The sequence below is a fragment of the Ooceraea biroi genome, chromosome 3, assembly GCF_003672135.1.
Source record: "Ooceraea biroi isolate clonal line C1 chromosome 3, Obir_v5.4, whole genome shotgun sequence".
Lineage (NCBI taxonomy): Eukaryota > Metazoa > Arthropoda > Insecta > Hymenoptera > Formicidae > Ooceraea > Ooceraea biroi.
This window is the reverse complement of record NC_039508.1, coordinates 17,287,088-17,306,883: the sequence shown is the minus strand read 5'-3', so window position 1 is coordinate 17,306,883 and position 19,796 is coordinate 17,287,088. Positions and strand designations below refer to the sequence as shown.

The 19,796-nt window shown below is 43.1% G+C and overlaps 1 protein-coding gene and 1 long non-coding RNA gene across 5 annotated transcripts in view; one reads left to right on the top strand and one right to left on the bottom strand.

Moving 5' to 3' along the window:
- Positions 1-19,796, bottom strand: part of LOC105284410 (thrombospondin type-1 domain-containing protein 4) — a 71,421-nt gene that overhangs the window by 41,784 nt on the left and 9,841 nt on the right. For 2 of the 4 annotated variants that reach the window (XM_026968211.1, XM_026968209.1), the window contains exon 2: positions 14,984-15,122. In XM_026968211.1, coding sequence (XP_026824012.1) covers positions 14,984-15,093 — 110 coding nt within the window. In that variant the 5' untranslated portion in view covers positions 15,094-15,122. Of the gene's footprint in view, positions 1-14,983; positions 15,123-15,197; positions 17,548-19,796 lie in introns of those variants that run through there. The other 2 variants (XM_026968212.1, XM_026968210.1) reach the window with 2 other exon arrangements.
- On the top strand, positions 17,652-18,974 carry LOC109611306. Its single transcript, XR_002193659.2, has 3 exons — positions 17,652-18,095; positions 18,190-18,289; positions 18,592-18,974. It is a non-coding gene; the product is annotated as an uncharacterized LOC109611306 (long non-coding RNA).

The window sequence follows — 19,796 nt, the reverse complement described above, 5'->3', positions numbered from 1 at the left end:
GTAAAACGCGATAAACACGTTCGATGACAGATTTCCTACATTGGAGTCTATTTCGATTCAATTTATGGATACGCGAAATCAGATGCGATATATTAAAGGATGCCATGTGTAAAAACTGTTTAAGATTAAGATATATTATACTATTAATATTATAATATTATATAAAATGTTAAATATTATATAAATATTTCTTATTTTACAATGCATTTGTAGTAATACGAGAGGTAGAGAAGATGTAGTAGTTCATAAATATATAAGATAATAAAGAGGTAAGATCCCCAATTGAGCCGGGCCTGGTAATAAAAAAAAAAGCGAAAAAAAGGAAAAAAAACGAAAGAACGAAATGCGGAGCACTGGAGCAGAGCGAGTAGAACGACTGCGGATAGCGACGAGAGCGTGCGCTGCGGGTTTTGTACCTTTATGTGAGATTTGTACTTCCTTGAAATACATTGTTGTTGCCACACATTTAAATTTGAATAAGTTTCAATCAACTTATCTCGAATGTGGAAATCGATATTTTCATATGTAGAAATACAACGGAACAATCTATTCTTTCTCACAAGTGCGTCTATTGCAAATGCAACGCAAAACAGAAACCTAGATGCATTCAACACTATACACTTCTTCGATGACCTGATGTTATGGCATGGACGTATCTAATTAAGATACATGAAACGTGAAGGAAGTATGCTTATGACACCACACGAGTCATCAGTGAAATGCAAATCGAACGCGTAGCGAGTACGCATCGAATCGCGGTTTACGATTACACTTCTCAGCAGAACGGTACAAAGAAAATTATGCCAAAATGTGTCGAATATGCGTATACACTTTCTTCCATAATTATAAATCATTATCCGAAATTATAATAGATAGATCGATTTATTCTACGCTCCGAGCACAAGACTATTCAAGTCCACAAGAATAAAAATTATAATATGAATGATAAAATATTGAATTTGATAAAACATTTAAACATTATTATTATAACAATTTTGATGTAATGGAGTTAACTACCAAGTACCAAGATTAAACGATCTAGGACGCATAATCCAAAATCATAACGTAGTAATTGCAATCTTGAGTTGTACTTGTCAGAAAAATCGCTTATGTTGCAATTTCCACTTTCATCAAAGTCAGTTTATCAACGACTCAAATATTACGTTAAGAATACCGTCTTTCTGCAAACTTGTCCTAAACAACTTCCTATACAAAATCATCAGGATATCGTCCTCTGAATCCTCTAAAAAAGAGAGGCGGCTCTTACAAAGAATCGCAATTATGACCACCGGTGATTTAACACGTTCCCGGATGTCTCGGCGGATATTTTTGGACAGTGAGACACCTCATTGTTCCCGCATCACTGTCTCCAGTGCAGAATCATCGCCTTTTCCGGCAACTTTGCATGAATCGAAGCCGGCCCTGGCGCGACAACAAAGTCAGCGACAAAATCTGGGGTTCACCAAGCCGTAAAGAGCCGGTCGCGGCAGATAAGAGCGTGTAACCCATTTTTTACGAAATTATCTTACGACGCCGGCGTCCCTATCGAGGCGGCCGATGCGATACAATGGCTGCGTTGTGTCGCGCCGCGCAGTGCAGCCGCGGGGGAAGTTTACAAAACGTTACGACGGAGGTTTACACGATTTACACTTGTCGCACGAGGACTAGGTGAGACACAATGCCGTCCTTATCGCGTGCAACGTCGGGTGCAACGCCGTCGTGCACGTGCGCGGCACGATTATGTAACGCGGTCGGCTACGCGATTACGCTGTTAAATGACATTCTATGCTAATTAGATCGTCGCGCTGTGGTCCGCCAGCTGTGTCCGCAGAACGTAACAGCAACTCTTATGAGATTTAATGTGAGATTAGTTTTAATGCCTAACAAATCGTTACTTAGGTGAGAATAGCAAGTTTTAATTATTCAGTGGATTGGATTGAAAGTACAGTTGTGCACCCCTGTATACCATGGTCTTGAATAATTCGTATAATGCGGCGAAAACATTGTAGTAGTGCTTGTATAACGCGGTAAATCAATATAATGAATATATGAGGTATATACGAAATGCAACTAATATTTGTGATACTGGAGATGTTTTCCCATGTAAACTCTACTTTCGAACGAGTCATAGTGCGTTCGAAAGGGAAGGTAAAAATATTAATGTCATGTTCGAGGGTTTGGGTGTATGAGCCTTGGTTTCGGAGAAATTTACATCTAAAAGTGAGCAGTTTCCAGCGGTACGGAAAATACCATGAATAGCTACAATTCGGTGTGAAGCGCGGTAGTCTAGTGGCTAATTGTAAGCGCGAGATTCGTATTTTGCCATCCGCGCAAGTTGGGTTCGAGATCGAGTGATAATTTTTTTCTTCAGATTTTTGTTTTTTTGTGTTTGCATTATATTGTTTTATTATGTAAATAATGATTTATTATGTTTTATTATATTTTGGAAGTATGTATATAATGAGACATAAGCATATACATTTGTAAATTTTTTATTTATTTATGTAGTTTGTATACTGTCGAGTGTTTATTGATTAATAAAATTCTGACATGGCTGTACAGTGTTGCGGATGAAAATTTATATAAAAGCATGAAAAACATAAATGCTTCGCACACCATGAACATTTTATAAATGAAAGCCGCATGTTGCAAATACATTTATTGGTATGTACATTGGGTGGAAAACATAACTTAACGTTATAAAATATGTCGCGTTTATTTCCTGATTCTGACGCGTACCAAGCGAATGTACTTTCTAGAATATTTTGATTAGAAGAAGGAACTTTCTAGAATATTTTGTTCTCTCTAGCGCATGCGTATAGCAACGACCGTTAGGGCTGCGTTGGGTCCTCTCGATCATTATTCTCACGAGAGTCGGTTAGTAAGCAAGTCTCTGTTTATCGATTTTGTATCACTGTAACAATGGAAGGAAGTGTGAATCCGTTCTTGACGGAACATATCCAGTTTTTGGCACAGTGTGATATTTCGAAAGAAGATTTAACTCATACACCCAAACCCTCGAACATGACATTAATATTTTTACCTTCCCTTTCGAACGCACTATGACTCGTTCGAAAGTAGAGTTTACATGGGAAAGCATCTCCTTGATAAGAGATACGCAGGCTTCTTGTATATAAAAAAAGCTACAATATTAAATATTATAATATTGTAATATTACATAAATATTTCCATATATATGTATAATATATATCTGTGTATTAGGCGGATTCATTTAATGCGACATTACATTCATGTAATATTGTAATGTATAACTCGCGTTACACGGGGATTTACTATTACATATATTAATAGTATATATAATAATATGATACTGATATTTATCAAATATGCCACATATATTATTCATTAAATAAACGACGACTTATGCCACGCAATGTATCATTACGTCATTAATTTATGCACTTAATAAAGTTTCAAACTTGATTCTCAATTAACATGTTAAATATTTCAAGCGTTATTAACTTAATCCGCGATAAAATCGCTGTGAATTTAAAATACGACGACGTTGTAAGAACCACAAAAACATCGTTGGAGGAAGGAACGCCCCATTTGCAAATCCCATCAATAATAATTTCCGAATGGAACTAGATCGCCGCTACCGGCCGTCTTGAATTCGATCGTCGACGACGACGAGGTCGAGGATGCAAACCACCAAAGCGACGATCTAAAACGATTGGCGCCCGGCTGGCCGATCGCGCTGTAAATTACAGACTACGCGATAAAAGTTCGTGACGAGTTCGTATGGAGGAGGCTATGTAAATCCGCTATAAATAACGGACGGCAAAAAAGCGTCCGAGAACCGGCGCGACGGCGGGCTCCGTCAATATCCGGCGGTTGATGGGAGTCTTGTCGTCGCCGGTGCGATTAGCCCCGACGCGAGAGGATCCGCTCCGGCCGAGTAGCAGCCGCCTCGCGAGCGTCGAAAGAAGAGCGAAGTGCTCTGCTCGCGCCTGCTGCTCGTGATTCCGCGCCCAAGTAAAGCCGTTAACGCCTGCTCTTCATGGGCGAGCCAGCTCCGTTAACGCAGTGTAAACGCATCGCTCAAAGTGGTAAATTGATGCTCTTGACCCGTTGATAATGCACACGGGATCTCTAAACTCGTTTGCACGCGCGCCGAGCCTGGCACCAGGCAATTCAGGGAGTTCCCTCGTCCGCACCGTTTCCTCTCTCGCAGCAAGAACGCGCGTTTATTTGGACGATCCGTGAATGTTGCAACTTCTCATAGCGCAATTTGTTACTTCCTCTTCTCGAACGTAAGCCGCGCTTTTCACTCGACACGCTGCACTCGAACGCTACGATACCGGAAGCCCCGTGTATCCCTTGTCAAAGTCGTCTGCACCTTTTCAAAAGAAAAAGGAAGCGAGAGATCGCATGTCAAAGTCTCAAACTTGCACCGGTTCCTCCTTACGGTCGCTCAAACTGTGCCATGAAAGAGAAAAACCAGAGATCCTCAGAGAGGACCTTGGCAGTGAAGATGCGTACGCGCGATGCGTATTCCGTCAGCGTCCGCGCGGAAACGCAATACACCTCGGCAGCCGCATGCCGAATGAGCTCGCGTCCCTTTTGCCGCGACAATGGGCTTTATGCGGCTTGCCGCGTGCACACGGCGAAGGGCCGCGACCGACGCCGACAAAGCGTAGGGCGGAACGGACGCGAGAGCGCGACGAACCGTTCGGGATCTGAATTGATAGCGGCTGGGGAAAAGAGAGAAAGCGAGAGGGAGAGAGAGAGATAGAGGGATGCATCGCGCGGTTGCATCGCGGCATTAAACATGCAGTCGATCGGGTGCTCGCACGACTCGTTGCTCGCGTTAGATGGAATTTCCGAGTGGCCGCGGCAATTCCCCGGGATTCGTTTGACGCGCGCCAGGAATTCCGTAATGCGCAATTCCGGTTCCTCAAATGGGATTGATCTCGCCCCGATCGATCGATCGCGCTGCCTCGCGCGCGCCCAAAGTGCTTTTAATCGATGGGAGGATTGCAGGTATCGTTTCGCTCAAACGCGGGATTCACGATGCACTTCAGTATCATCACTTGCTTCACGCGCTTCTGATGTCGTCGTCGCACCAGTCTCTTTCTCTCTCTCTCTCTCTCTCTCTCTCTCTCTCTCTCTCTCTCTCTCAACACGAAAGCCGCGTTCTATTTTTATCAATAATATGTCAGATCTAAGGAGAAAATATTTAGTAGATCACAATATTTATTAGGTCGTTAATTAAGTGCTCCGGGTCGTGTCCAGATGGCGATGAAGCAAACTAAACACATACTTATAACAGCATAACATAGCTTAGTCGTATACTAAGCATAGTCGTATACTAATTTTATAAGATAGGCAACCTTTAAAAGACAAAAAACAAAATTCGCTAAAACAATCTCTACATTGAATTGTATCACTGTCTAGACACGCAATCCGGATTACTTAGTTAATGACCTAAACGACAAGCAGAGGCGATTGTTAAAATCGTCTAAACGTTCGCTGAAATGAACGTTCGCAGGAGAAGGTTTCGTTTGGAAGGAAGCTTCCGGAAAGAGCCTGCAGACGCCAAGAATCATAGGATGAGAGCTTCGAAAAGACTCGGCGCACTCGGCAAAAGATCAGTCGCATCGAGTTCGTCGCACTTTTGTGCGAACGATGCGTCCGTGGAGGCGCGATGGCATGAATGAACATCAGCGAGTCGTCATCGTCGTAGCTCGATGCCGAACATTTAGTGCAGACAAACGAGAGAACGATGACTAGGCGTCGGCAGGCCACAATGCTGGTAATGGAAGACGCGGGTCTTCTCCGACGATCGACGGCGACGACGGCCGCGATAATGGCTCGCGCCGCAAGCGGACTGGCAGATCCTGACGCGCGCGTTATGCACGGTAAACACGCGGTTCCTAAATTGCAAGCGGATCGCCGGAAAAATCGGACGCTCGCGGCGCACATAATCGAGCGGACTGTCAAACTCCTGTCAGCGCAACTGCGCGACGTGAACGAAAGTCAATGACTCGCCCACGGCAGCGTACAACGCTCGCCACCGCCGTAAATAGCCCGCTCGTTCCTCGCGGGCGGTCCGCGCGGCTCTTTCGAGCGGGGGTTTAGAAAATTATTAATCACCGGAAGCGACCGGGATTGAACGAATCCGCGCGTCTCATACTCGAGATGTTTCTCGTGGTCGAAGTATTCGGTAGGATACTATTATATTGTTCGCGCGATTCGCTTGATTGATGATTTTATCTTTGTGATCTCTTTTTGTGTTCTTCTCCACTCTTTGTGTACGGTTCGTTTTACCATATTTCACGTTACTTGTCAATTTTATCTATTTCTCACCTACAATAGAAAGAGATAATATAGTAATACGGTCGTTGGAATATTTCACTTGTCAGAGAGATTTTGTGGGATCTCTCTCGGTTGAAATTTATACAGTGTAATTTCAGAACCATAACTTTCGAGTGTTCGCGAATACGGTAAAACGATCGGCGGGCATTCGTAAATATTTTACGAGCGAAATGTTATATGTATAATGTAACGAGATTGAAACGTGCCTGAACAACACGTCCGCGCGAGTTATTTAGCCGCGCGAAAAATCATTTTGCTCGCGAGCAAACGAATTCCACCGCGGAGTCGAGTGCGAGCGAGTCGAGATTGTCTAACGGCGAAACGGAATCGAATGGAAGGAACGGACTCGCGCAATTTCCTAAGCCGCCACGGGGTCGACCGTATTTCAAATTCTCCCGGTTTGCGTCGCAACCACCTGTTCGGCACGTTTACCCGCCTGGTTGCGCATTGCAAACCTAAGTTTCCACTGTGTTGTGTAATGCATTTTATCTGTGTAATTTGAAAATAACTCGTTTATTTGTGTCATTCCAGCATGAATCGATAAATCTATTTACCCTCTCAGTACGCTAGACGCATATATGCGCCCTGGTAGGAACGAACGTTACAGACCTACAGGCGCATATATGCGTCCAGTTGAACATCAACTTGTCGGCGTCTCTAAAGGCTTACTATTCTTTTAGTATATATTAGCATTTCGTTGCTCCGCAACTGTTACGGCGGCAGTAGTTATTTTAGTTTTTCGAGCAGAATTGAATCAATCATTTAAGTTTCAACCACACATACGCGTATTATCAGCGGCAGAGTCCGGCTACAAAACGTTGGCATTGCATTATTTCACTCTCATCAGAAGGTAAGTAATGCAAAAACAACATGCTTTAAGCAGGGGTGTAGAAATAACACTCTCCTATGATAGATTTGCAATGCGGAGATGCGTGTAATTCTCGGCGTTCACCTCGTCCTGAGAACGCGATGTGGGAATGCAATAACGCAGACAGTACACTGCTATGCAGATTTCACCCACGTTACGTGCTGTTATTTGACATTTAATAACGCAGTAATCCTCTCCAATTATATCCCGGATATACGTCATTACCGGAAACGTTTTCATTAAAAACGTTATAGCGTTATTAGTGCTTGAAACGATCGAGCATACGCGGCATAATCGATATCGGCACACGTATCTCTCTAATAAATTAAAAGATAATTACGCATCCTGGCTGCATTTTCCGCAACATATTTTCTCGTAATTTTCGTCCCTTTGATTTCGTTCGTTTCATTCGCGCTTATTCGCGCTCGTTATAGAGATCGTGAACGCGTTCGAATGAGAATGAGTATCTGAAAGCATTCCCTTCCTGGAAAACGCGAATGTGGGACATCGGGAGTGAAAAAGAATTATGCGGCACATATCGAGTAGTGTGACTGTATCGGTGTCAAGAGACCACGCAGCCGCCTTTAATAGGGCCACAGATAACGACATGGAAATCGACTTACCGAGGCCTCGATAACGAAATTCGTGAGAGGGCCCGAGCCGGCGTCCCGGCATCCCGGGGCTCTCGATTCAACAAAGCGCATCGTGCTTGCGATCGTGCGTGCACGCATCACGTATGATCACGTGGTGGAGAAATATGCGCTTGATGAGAGCTACAAGCCGACCGGGGCTTCGCGAATTTCGTTCGTGAGAGATTAATGTCGCTCGCGGAACGCGAGGGACAACCGTTTTGTTACCGAAGGAAAGCTGAAACGTAATCGCGCAAGAATTTCTTATCCGACGTTACTTTTATTATTTCTACGTCTCTCTCTCTCTCTCTCTCGCTCTCTCGCGAAGATATCCCGGCGAGAAGGGTGTCCATTTTTATTCTTCATTTCTTGTTTTATATTTTGCGCAAATAAAGCGTATACGGTGAAGAGACGTATGGAACACGCTCCGTCTTATCTTGGCGATTCCTGCGCCTTCGAAATTGAGCCGTAACGGTGTAATCTTTGAAATTAATGTAAGAAAGACGCACTAACCGTACGGTTTATTACCTCGGAGACCGCAGGATTAACGCGCAATAAATCATTCTCGCCGACGTGTCGGCTCGCAATTTCGCTCTTCGAGCGAATATCCCTTGGTAAAGCACCGAGGAGGCCAGCTAGACGCGTGTGCAGTGCCGATATCCGTAAATACGCGGCCGCGAAATAAGGAAGGTTCCTCCGACTAAAATTACGAGGTGGTTACACGCCGAGAGGCGCCATGGGCCGCTCTTATGGGGCTCATGAATAGTATTCCTTGTACTCGTGCTTGCGAGACGAGCGCGAGTTCATTGCGGCGATTTTATCTGTGGTTACGATGAGATCTTTTCTCTCTCTCTCTTCTCTCTTACTCGAACACATCGCTGAATATACTGACTCGAAATAAATCGATTGGGACGCGCGTTCGCGCGGAATGGAAACGCTCGATTTGCAATTACGGCAAGTCCGCCTGGGGCGTCATTGAGGCCTTTAAAAGTCGTGAAGATACGACGCTCTATTACGCCGCTTAATGATGTTAATCGGCGGCCGTTGCGAGAACGGGTTATTAATCCTCGTGCGCGTGGACGACGCGGAAAACGTGTAATTTTGTTACAAACTCGCGTGTCGCCATTGATCAGTGCGCGCGTGTGAGTGCGACGGAAATCTTTGATGGCGCCGGCTTCGTCGCTCCGATGATGAATAATCGGAAAAACGAACGTAATTCCGTTTTTTCGTTATTGCTATAATACGAATTCATTAATATGTCTCGCTACAGCAAATTTCTAGCTCAACTGAGATGAAGTCATTACGATACGTAAAGGCTCTGACTTGGTCTAATGGGAGAGACTGTTGCTTCGCTAAACATTCAATATTGGATGCATCAATCAATTCGGTATCGGTTTTAGAGTTTTACGTTTTCCTAACGACTATTTTAAATTAAGATATTTGCTGGAGTAATAGAACATTGGACGAAAACTGGTATCATAAAAATCGTAAAAATAATGAAAATTTTTCCAAAAGTCGTTTACATATATAATAAGTTCAATAGATCGCAATATTTCTAATTCTCCTCATCCGAGAAGGATAAAGTCTTCTAATATCGCCGTAATAGCCATTCCTTTCATCTCATAACATAATAATTTATCATCGTCGAAATAATACCTACTTCCCATCAGAAGCTCCGACAGTGTGAAATAGATGTACGCGCAGTCGGACAAATATGTATGGACACGCCATTCAAGGAAATGTATAGAGACGCACGGGGCCGTCGAGTCCGCGTTGCGTTTTATTAATATCAATCTTTTCAATTTGCAAAATGGGTGTGGCAGCCGATAATTCGAATATAATCGTTCCGTATTCACCGAAGACGATGGCTCGACCGGATCTCGACGCGGGGGTTCCTCCGGGACGTGCTGACGGATTAAGAGAAACGCAACACGCGGAACTGTGATCCGATCGCAGGCGGATGCGTCCCGCCGGGAAACGCGCGCGTTTCGCGCGGCGTTGCGGCGAGGATCAAAAGACGTTCGCACGTCGTGGTCGCTCTTCACGTTTCTGACACGTTTCGTTTTCGAAGGCACGGCTAATGGACGTAACGCGTGCACATGACGTTCACACGTCCGGTCGGTCGGCTGGGTGCAATCGCGAACGACCGGCTTGCTCGCCGCGCGCGATCAAAAGCCCTCGCGCGCCGCGTGCGAGCGCAATGCCTCGTAAATAATCGATATTAATCGCGTCGTGTTCTGCCTTGGTTTTGAATTCGCACCTCTCGCGAACGTGAATAGCCCTCGTTCGTTCCGGGTTATCGCTCGATACTTGCCGGGACTCGATACATGATACGCTGCCAATAAAAGTACGCGTACGGAGACTCGTTGCATGCGCGCTTTTGTGCTCGTAGTCTCGCCTGCGCGAGCGAAACTTCTCTACACGGTGACACGCAAGTCGTGCAAGTTTGGGAAATCGATATTTTTTGAAAAAAGAGAAAGAAAGTTAAGATTTGATTCTTACCAATGACTTATTAATTAAGTAATTCAATTTGTTACTAGATATTCGGAAATCCTATTTGTACATTTTTATTCATAGATAATTATTGTGGTAAATATGTAATCAACGAATTAATCAGCGTTTGCAATAAATTGTTTATATAGTTCACAGTGCGTATTCGTTCGAAAATTGTATGGTTTAATTTACTTTACTTTCTCGTCTCCATCGATACAATAACAGTACCGCAAGGAAAGTATCGGCAAAGCATGTACACGGTACGCGGTACGTACAATGCACACGGTGTTTCAAAGATACAGATTTTCCTCCATTCTTATCTATCGATTTGGAGCTGCTATCCCGACTTTAAACTAAATACTTCGGTAATCAAAGATCTAATTAAAGTCCTATATAAAATTAAAATACGCTTGATGTTCAATCGAGTAGGGGAGACCGGTGTCAATTGTAACAGGTGTCAAATGTAACAAAGCTTATTTTAGAGCCACCTTATATAAAAACACGAAGTAGCCTTCATTAAGTAATAAGAGACAACTTTTCGCATTACCGTCCCGAATGTGGTCATCGTAACGTTCTTGTTGTCCACGTTATCCTCAAATTTACGGAAATTGCGACCAAAAGTAAATATTCTCTCACAAATCTTTTTTGGTGCACAACTTAGGTTACTGTATTTATTCAAACTTCGATAACAGCCCATTATTATATGTTGCCTGAACTATCTTATTGTGTAGGTTAGATATTTTAGGTAAAGAAACATATAAGAAAATAACAGGATAATTTCGGAAATGGCATAGAGGTGTCGATTGTAACATCCTGGGATGTTACAATTGACATCTATACATTTACTTCGTATGTTTTAATATACATTTTTTGGTAATTATTTAGCTACCGGGTGAAAAATGGTGAAACCAAGACCAAGAAGAACCGAAAGGGGAATAATCTGCCAAACATCTCAGCTGCACTGATAAAAATGTTTCTTTTATATGTATTAATTGTCTCTCTGATTAATATTTTTGTTTATGTTTCACTTGGTTTTTAGAATTTTGTTTTGTTTGGTTCTTATTGCTTTATTGTTCGTTTATTTCATTGTTCTCGTTTCATTATTTCAATGTTTACTCGATATTATTTATAATAAAAGTATTTGTTACAATTGACACCAGCCCTGTTACAATTGACACCAGAGAGGTGTCGATAGTAACGCTCGTCGCACTATGATAAAAATGGAATATATTTCGAGACGATTCCCGATAGCTATATTATAAAAATCTGATAAGTAGCACCAAACTTGAAGGTTTGTTAAAAAAAAATGTGAAAAAAAAATTGCGAACGGTTTACTGAAAAAAAAAAATGTTATTGAATTTTTGTTACAATCGACACCGGTCTCCCCTAATAATTAGCTTCTATTCACATCGTTGGAGCTCTTCTCGCTAAAATTACGTGTCCTTTGACTACACCGTGATTTAAGACATCGTAGAACGATTCCTCTTAGCCCTCGCTCGAGAATATTGGTGGAAAACCCACTGATTCCCCTGTGCATACTCGTCCTCCCGGTAAGCGACCATGTACCGTACGTAATGTATACCGTATGCAATCCGCCGAAGGGCTACGCAATGGGGTAATCGTATGTCCCCTCCTCTCTTCAATTATATAATTACTACACGGATCCGTTACAGATTACTTATTGTTCGCGTCGCTTCCTCCTTTTTTCCTCCGTGAGGATTCATCCCCACGACATCCGTCAAGGGATTAAAGTTGCGGCGGGTGATGCACGAGTTATTGCACCTTCACGGGCGTCAACGTCGACGAGCGGGTTCTCGAATTCCCCTCCGTTGCCATCACCACGTGGTTTTATTCGTCGCAGCATGGCAAAAGCGCGAGGTAGCCAAGCGCATTTAACCCCCCGCGGTCCCGAATAATCTCGAGAAACGCGATGTTAAATAATTTTCTTTTTCCGAGGTGCTCCTCCTGCCGGCAATTAACTCGTGTACTTTGTGCGTTCGCGTGATTCACAAAGATTCAAAAAATATAGAGCTTGTATTCCGGTCTATGGGGTCGGTTGGTAAAATACGAACAGAATTTATAAATCATTACGTCGAATTGAAAAAATTGCAGAGCTCGGCTCGTACGGTTTTGTAATCGTGAAATTCAAAGCGAGATATTATATTATCATACATTTACGCTCGACTGCGCAGTATTATAAAATATTGTATATCCATCCTGTTAAAAAAAAGCGGGTAGTCTTTTATCTCTCGGTACAGTGAAACACTCGCAATGGAGATAGCAGATAACCGCAATACGGCACGGCTAATTTTTCGCATTTCTACGCTTTGTGTCCACCTCCGCTGTTAAAGCGGGAATTTAATAACCCCGTCGCGGAAATTTTTATGCGCCGTAGTTATTCCGCTATAATTAAAACAGAAGTAATTAGCACTTGTTCCACGAGAGCGTACTACGAAAAACTCGAGATAAGAGAACAAAGAGAGATTCGCAGAGATTCGCGTTTTTCTATTTCTGAAGGCGCGAGGAAAATGGGCGACTTTAACAATTCTAAAGTGTTCGATCTGTCGCAAAACATTAAAGCAAAGATAGTTCCGCAATTTCAACGAGAAGAGGGAAAGAATTGCGAAGAAGCGACGTCTCTCAAAGATATATTCAAAGAAATCAATTTTTAAACGCGATTTTATAGACATTGCAATATTGTTCCTACAAAGAACGCGATTGCAAATTCAATCTACTTCATAGACAATAGAATCCGACATAAAAATCATTACGCGATGCGTTGCGTTGCGACACAAAACGAATGCAAAGACTGCAAAGCTTGTTTTCCTTCGAGCCAATATTACCTCGAGAAAACAAGCAAATATTTGCTCTCGAATCTTGTTGCTGTCTTGTGTGAAGTCTTCAATTAACGGGCGAGACGAGAACGGAAAGATCGGAACGGGAATAAAGAGACGGGGTCGTATGCAGTGGCACGTTTCAAGAAAAGAATCGAATGGTAACGCGACCAGTTGCGCCCGAGAGAGGCGGAATCGCGCATTTCCGCGTCCCTCGAAAAACGTGCGATTCCGTCGGTGCACTTGTCGGATCGAGAACCAGTAATTATGCATCCTGGCATCGGCGTGCGCGGCGCATAAAGGGAGACGGCCGCGGATAACAAGGGACCCTCCGCCCGGAGCATCGGGAGTAACGAGGGCGAGGATTGATGTCCCGTTCTCTGCAAGGCTTGCGCGCTCCCGCGCGATGTGCACACATCGAGAGAATTATTATGAGGTGTCTGTATTAAAATGAATTCACCCGGTGCACCCCGGCGGCGGTGGCGGCGGCGGTGGCGGCGGCGGCGCAACGAGCCGGGACAGAGAGAGAGAGATCCTCTCGTTAGGATGACGAGTTATCGAAGGATCGTATTTCGTGCGAGAATAGGCGCTTTCTCGTCCGTCCGATATTACATGCCGCCATCCCGAGGAGGATTAGTCCGCGGTTGCGAAATGCACGGCGGTTCGAATTGCACACTATCATTACGAGGGATATTGCGCGGCTCGATCTTAGACGATGCCTAGCTCTACAACTTAATAAGAACCTGCCAATCCGGAGTTAACTATCCCTACAATGTCAGAATAAGCGTACGTCGGCGTTTTCCCCAAGTTCTTCAGACAAATCTGCACAAAAGGTTTCGGTGCACGTCCCTTCAGCGTTCCTATTCTCGTAATTCTCGGCGTCGTCTTTTTCATTTTACTGGAGAGTTTACTGTTTTGTCAGATTCTTTTTTTATATCTCTGTAATTACTATCTTATCTTGATGTGCTGTAGAGATTCGTGTATGTTTAAGGATTGTGAGATAGTAACCATACGTCTCTCTTTTAACTATTACCCTTTTATGGTGCTTACAGATTTACCAGAACAGTACTAAGCGTTCTAACGATCGAACATCTTCCGTTCTACGTACCGGCGTCTAATTGTATCGTAACTCACTCGCGTACAACGTGTTCTCTCTTGCGCGTTGCATTTGCCACAGGTAATCTTTATATTTTGCGTAACGAGTGCATGTTTCAGAAAGGTGTAAAAATGTACATAAAAAGTACATATAAAAGTAAAACATAAAAGTATGAACATATTGTATAAATTATAAGAAATTTTCGAATCTGAAACATTCTCATCAGGAATGTATTTCTCATCATTACGTTTGCACATTCTCAAATCTGAAACATTCTCATCAGGAATATATTTCTAATTATGACGTTTGCAAATTCTCGAGTCTGAAACATTCTCATCAGGAATGTATTTCTCATCATCACGTTTGCAATATTATTTCCGCGTATTTTTTTATGCTCGACTGACCTTTGCACTTTCTAACTCTGACACGATTGAGTTAGAGAACGAGTCTCGACACGTCGAGTTCATGCCAATTAACGCTTAAATTTACGGGTGGATCGTGCTTGCTCCAAATTACAAGTCCGTATAGTTCTTTATGCGGTAAACTACTTTGCTTTGCTTTTCTGTTTCTATTGTAAATAATTCTGCCTCTATTGTACGTATTTTACTCTTTACTTTTTCCTATATGCGTTCTTTTATTTTTGCTATTTTAAACTGTGAGGAACGAAAAGATTTATACATAGGACGTACCTATAAATACCAATGAAAATGACAGTGTTACTCACCCCAGATTCATCCTGATCATGGCGGATTGCTGGCGACATCGTGGACGTGGAAATCCCGGGAAGATGCACGGCGGCGGCGAGTCATCCTCCGATTTTCGTGAACGGTCCATGGAGGATATGCTCCGAGGCTCAGGCCATTCTGCGCCGCGTGAAGAAGAGCGAATATTATTATTAGAGCGAGTGACATAGAGAGCGTAAGAAAAGCGCCACGCACAGCACAAATCATGATGCCACGGGCAGCGCGCGAGAGGGATGAACGGTGAACCATCGTTTGAGTCGACATTCGATTGCCCTAACTTACGAGAGCTTTAAGCTCCCCCTTGGTTCTCCACTCATTCGAGCGTTGCGACCGAGCTTTAGTGCCAGCCGCTCGTCGCCGTGCTGGCGCTTATTAGATTCGCCTCGAGTTCTTCTTAAAGCTTTACGACACGCCTGGAAACACTAACAGCTCAGAACGCCAACGATCCAGCAATTACTTCGATACTGACGTACATGGCAGACGTATGTAGACGCGCGTTGATGAATAAAGAAGAAGAAGAATAAAGAAATGAGGACGAGTTCGGTGTGCTATCTTTTACACGGTGCAATAATGCGTAACCATTGTGCTGGGTATTGTCAAAAAAGCACAAGGGAGACCGATTAAAAATTTAAAATAGATTTATCACCCATTACAATGATTTATTTTTTTTATCTGAAAACGTTATCTGCAAGAGTCATCTGATTAATTAAAATTGATAATTTCTGGAGCAAGTTAAGTGCGATAATTATGATTAGGTTGTGCTAGACAAATAGATAACATTCATCGACCCGGAAGTTGCATCACTGTCAAGATTGCAACAGACGAACGATATCCGCATTTAGTGTAATTCTGATAATGTCCTACATGCTCAACATTGTTAATCGTTATACTAAATAGGAAAGGCCGATGATTTAATGCGGCGAAACTGGAATTTCCATTTTATATGCGATTTTTTTATGGTATCTTTTTTATATGCAATAATATGCAAATGCAAGTTTTTGATATATGATGAATAAATATGATGCTATATAATGTTGTACGATATAATATGTTGTAACAAAGCGCGTTTTAGAAAAATCTACATTTTTATTGACTTAGAACGTACTTTACGATTATTTGATACAACTGATTCCAATCTATTTTTATTATTTTGCAACTTGTTCTATTCTATTTTGAAGATATCTGAAAACCCGATTACGTTTACGATTCTATCTTAAACGGAAGATCTGGGCGATCGCGATTCGCAGGAAGGCACTCGCAGAAAAGTTACGAACATGGCATAGATAATAGCCGTAATAGATAAGAGTCGTAAACACATAAATTTACGGTGCTGATGCTAAGTCACCATAAAAGCGAGTATAAAGAAGTATCTGTGTCGCGGTTTTCTGGTCGCGCGAGACAGCGTGCGCGATTCGTTGTGTGAACAGCTGCGAAGAATGCGAGCACGCGTTTTGTCCGCTTGTTATAGAGGAGGAAAGCACGGCCCTACAATAAATTACGAGAAAAATCAACGGTAAATTCGTCTTCTCCCTCCTCTTACACGTCATAGTGTCCTCGACGATTCTGGCGACGCGACGTGCTTGGCGTCTTCGAGTCTTTGTTCGTCAGGCAGTCTTTGAACGCGTGTACACGTTCGGAGATCGTATACGCGAGATTAGCGTCGACAATTGTCCACAAATAAGATGGCATATGTCATACGGCAAGTATTTTTAAAAAATTTAAATATTGCAATGGTTTGTGGCAAATAAAAACGTCGCATTTCTGAAGATTAATACTATAATATCATATAATATAATAAATTGTCACATAGTCACTCGAAAAGCATTTTATAAATAACTCACGGACGATTCGTGATTCGTAGCAACGGACAATTATTAATATCACGGATAACAAATACCTTCACAAACAATATTTGATATTTGTTAGAATAATTTTCACAAATCACTTGTACATATTTACTTTTACGCTTTTTGCATCTTTATGATTTTGTTTGAAGTTTCACGATACTCATATAAAGAATAATCGTGGAAGATTAACGAAGTGTCCAATCAAATTACCGATAAAATAATCAACAAGTAAAATCATTAATTGATTAATCGATCGAATTAAATGATATTTCTCAATTTCGGAGCAGCTTCGCATTACTGCTTCGTCACTCACCGTCGTGCTGCCTGCTCGCTTAATCCCACTTTATAGGAGCAGCAGGTGGATCCTCCTGTTCGCCCCACGTGGCACACATGTCCCACGGTAAAACCCTCGCTCTCGCACCCCCCGTGTGCAAAGGGGATGTTACGTCGATCCCGATTCAAAATCCGCACGTAATCACAATTCTCTCTCGTCTTTAAAGAAGCGTGGCACGCGAGGAAAAGATTTGCATCACTGTGCGACGAGGAGTTGCACGGTGCAGAGGGCTGACTCGCGGAGGAAACGCCGCGTAGACGTGTGCACACGCGGAGGAGTCACACGTCGCGCCGGGACTTCCGGTCCGCGTGAACTCGGCAGGAAGGGACGGCCCGGCGTGTGTGGCGCGCACGAGCGCTGCCGCGACAGGAATGATAGTGGCGAAAGTGGGAGACCTCCAGGAAATATATAGGTCCGCGGGATGGTGTGGTGGTGGATCCACACGAGCGAGAAGGAAGGAGATGGTGGTGGCTTCGCCGCGCCGCGCCGCACCGCGCCGCTCCAGTGCGCGCTGCGTAGCGCCGCGTGCGTGTTGTATGATTGTATCCTGTGGGATGCGCGGCAATAATTCGGCGATTAACCCGCGACTGATCACGTCGCCAAGCACGTCTGGCTGGAAAGCGGAAAGGCGAATGCTTAATAAACATTCCGGTCATTTGTAAATATACAATCGTGGAAGATCTCGCGGAGATCTGCTCCGAGAAAAGTATACTTACGGCCGGAAGCCGCTGGATACAGTAGCGAGCTTCCGCGAGTATCTTTCGGATTTCTGTCAAAATATTTCATTAAACAAACAGATCTGTGAAAGGATATTCTTAGATTAATTAATTTAATAATTTGACGAGACATCGCATTTTTATTACCAGCGATTTAATATTCCTTTCGCCGTGAAATTACCACAAAAGTAGAACAGTAAGATAAATATGCAGTAACTCTTGGATTACACATTTATTACCTTGAAAGCAATATACTGCTTCATATTCCGCACAAATTTATATTTCCATAGATACGATACAATTGGGCACAATACAATGCGGCACGTTCTCACATCTCTTTCTCCCGGGACCCATTCAAGATGAAACTTTTCACGAGCTCCGGGGCGACCGGTATGTGCAAACGATTTCTACACAAAGCTGGATGGCGCGCGTTGGTCACGTTATCAGCTATTTTATCGCGGCCATTCTACCGTTGAATCTCATCTAGATAATCGGAAGCACTGTTTAAAAGCGCGTTATCTGCGCGCTAAATAGACCGACGGAAATCCCGACGTGCCCTTTTCCTTTCTCGCGCGCCCTTCGCGCCCAGTTCAACGAACCATAATTGTGGTCCCGGACGCGGCCGTAAAATTCTACCTGCGAGATTAGACTTGTGGCTTTTCCTTTATCATTCCGACGATGTAACGTTACAGGTGAAGAATATCGCACCGTGGTGTTTCCTCCGGCCCCCTCTGGTTTTTCCGCTTTGCTCGCGTCGCGAACTCACCCACGAGTTTTGCTCTCTCCAGCGCGACAGATCGCGCGTGAAATGCCGAGACGAATGGCGACGGAGCCGAGAGGATTGGCAGAGTGTCTTGTAACGTGCGAGCTATGCGTTACGATATAATGCAGAACCAATCATGTTGGCCGATTACGTCCGGTAATTAACCCACGAGCAATCAACGTGATATGATGAATGTAGCTTCTTCCCGCCCGTGATACTCAAAGTCGTGGATTCTCTTAACTACTCATAAAAAGTGGTCTATAATAAATAAAGGATCGAAGAAATATACCGTGTGTAACATGGAAATAAGACAAAAAATGTTTAAAATATATAAACAATAAAGAAATGATTTTCAGATTGAAACCATGCGCTTGCCATGTTTTTTGCGATTATTAACGATTGGATTCATCGGTGATTGCACTCTCCAACTTAAGAGCAAGGAACCATTAAATAAATATGCGATCCGCGTTAATTCGAGGAACGCTTCAAGCATTTATTTATTTTCGGTCGGAGATAATGATGCAATCAGTAACGCGCACGATCTGTATCCTCGAAGCATTTTAAAGGGATCCTGGAGTCATCCGTTTTACCGACAAAATTGACGAACACTAATTCTTACTTATAAATCCTTTTTTACGATTAAAGTACACAGCAATGCTTTGAGGAGTGTTCGACTTTGTTAAAAAAACGAAAAAAGTCAAAAATTACAATTCTGTTATCGGCTCGCGCATAAGCTCGTACTATCATTTGCTTAATATAAAAGTTTTTTCAGTTTTGTACGCGCAAAATTCGAACGGCTGCGAAGTTACTGTCATCTCAGCTTTGCTTTAAGATTTCTTATGAAGCGCGTAACGCAGCTATGCTGCATTTAGCAGTAAGTTTAAAGCTTCCAAAATTACAGATCGTAAAGTAATACGATTTATACGTCGTTAAAATCCTTATTGAAATAAACGAAAACTAAACTGTAAAACGACGAAAGATATAAAGGCATATGTCATTTTCGAATCTCAATATCCTCCCATATATACACACACAAAGTACGTAGATTTACGTAGATCCAACATAAGCGGAAATCGTAGTCCCCACCGATCACGGTTTTGCGTCTTCCGATTTTGCTTCGCACCGTCAAATCCG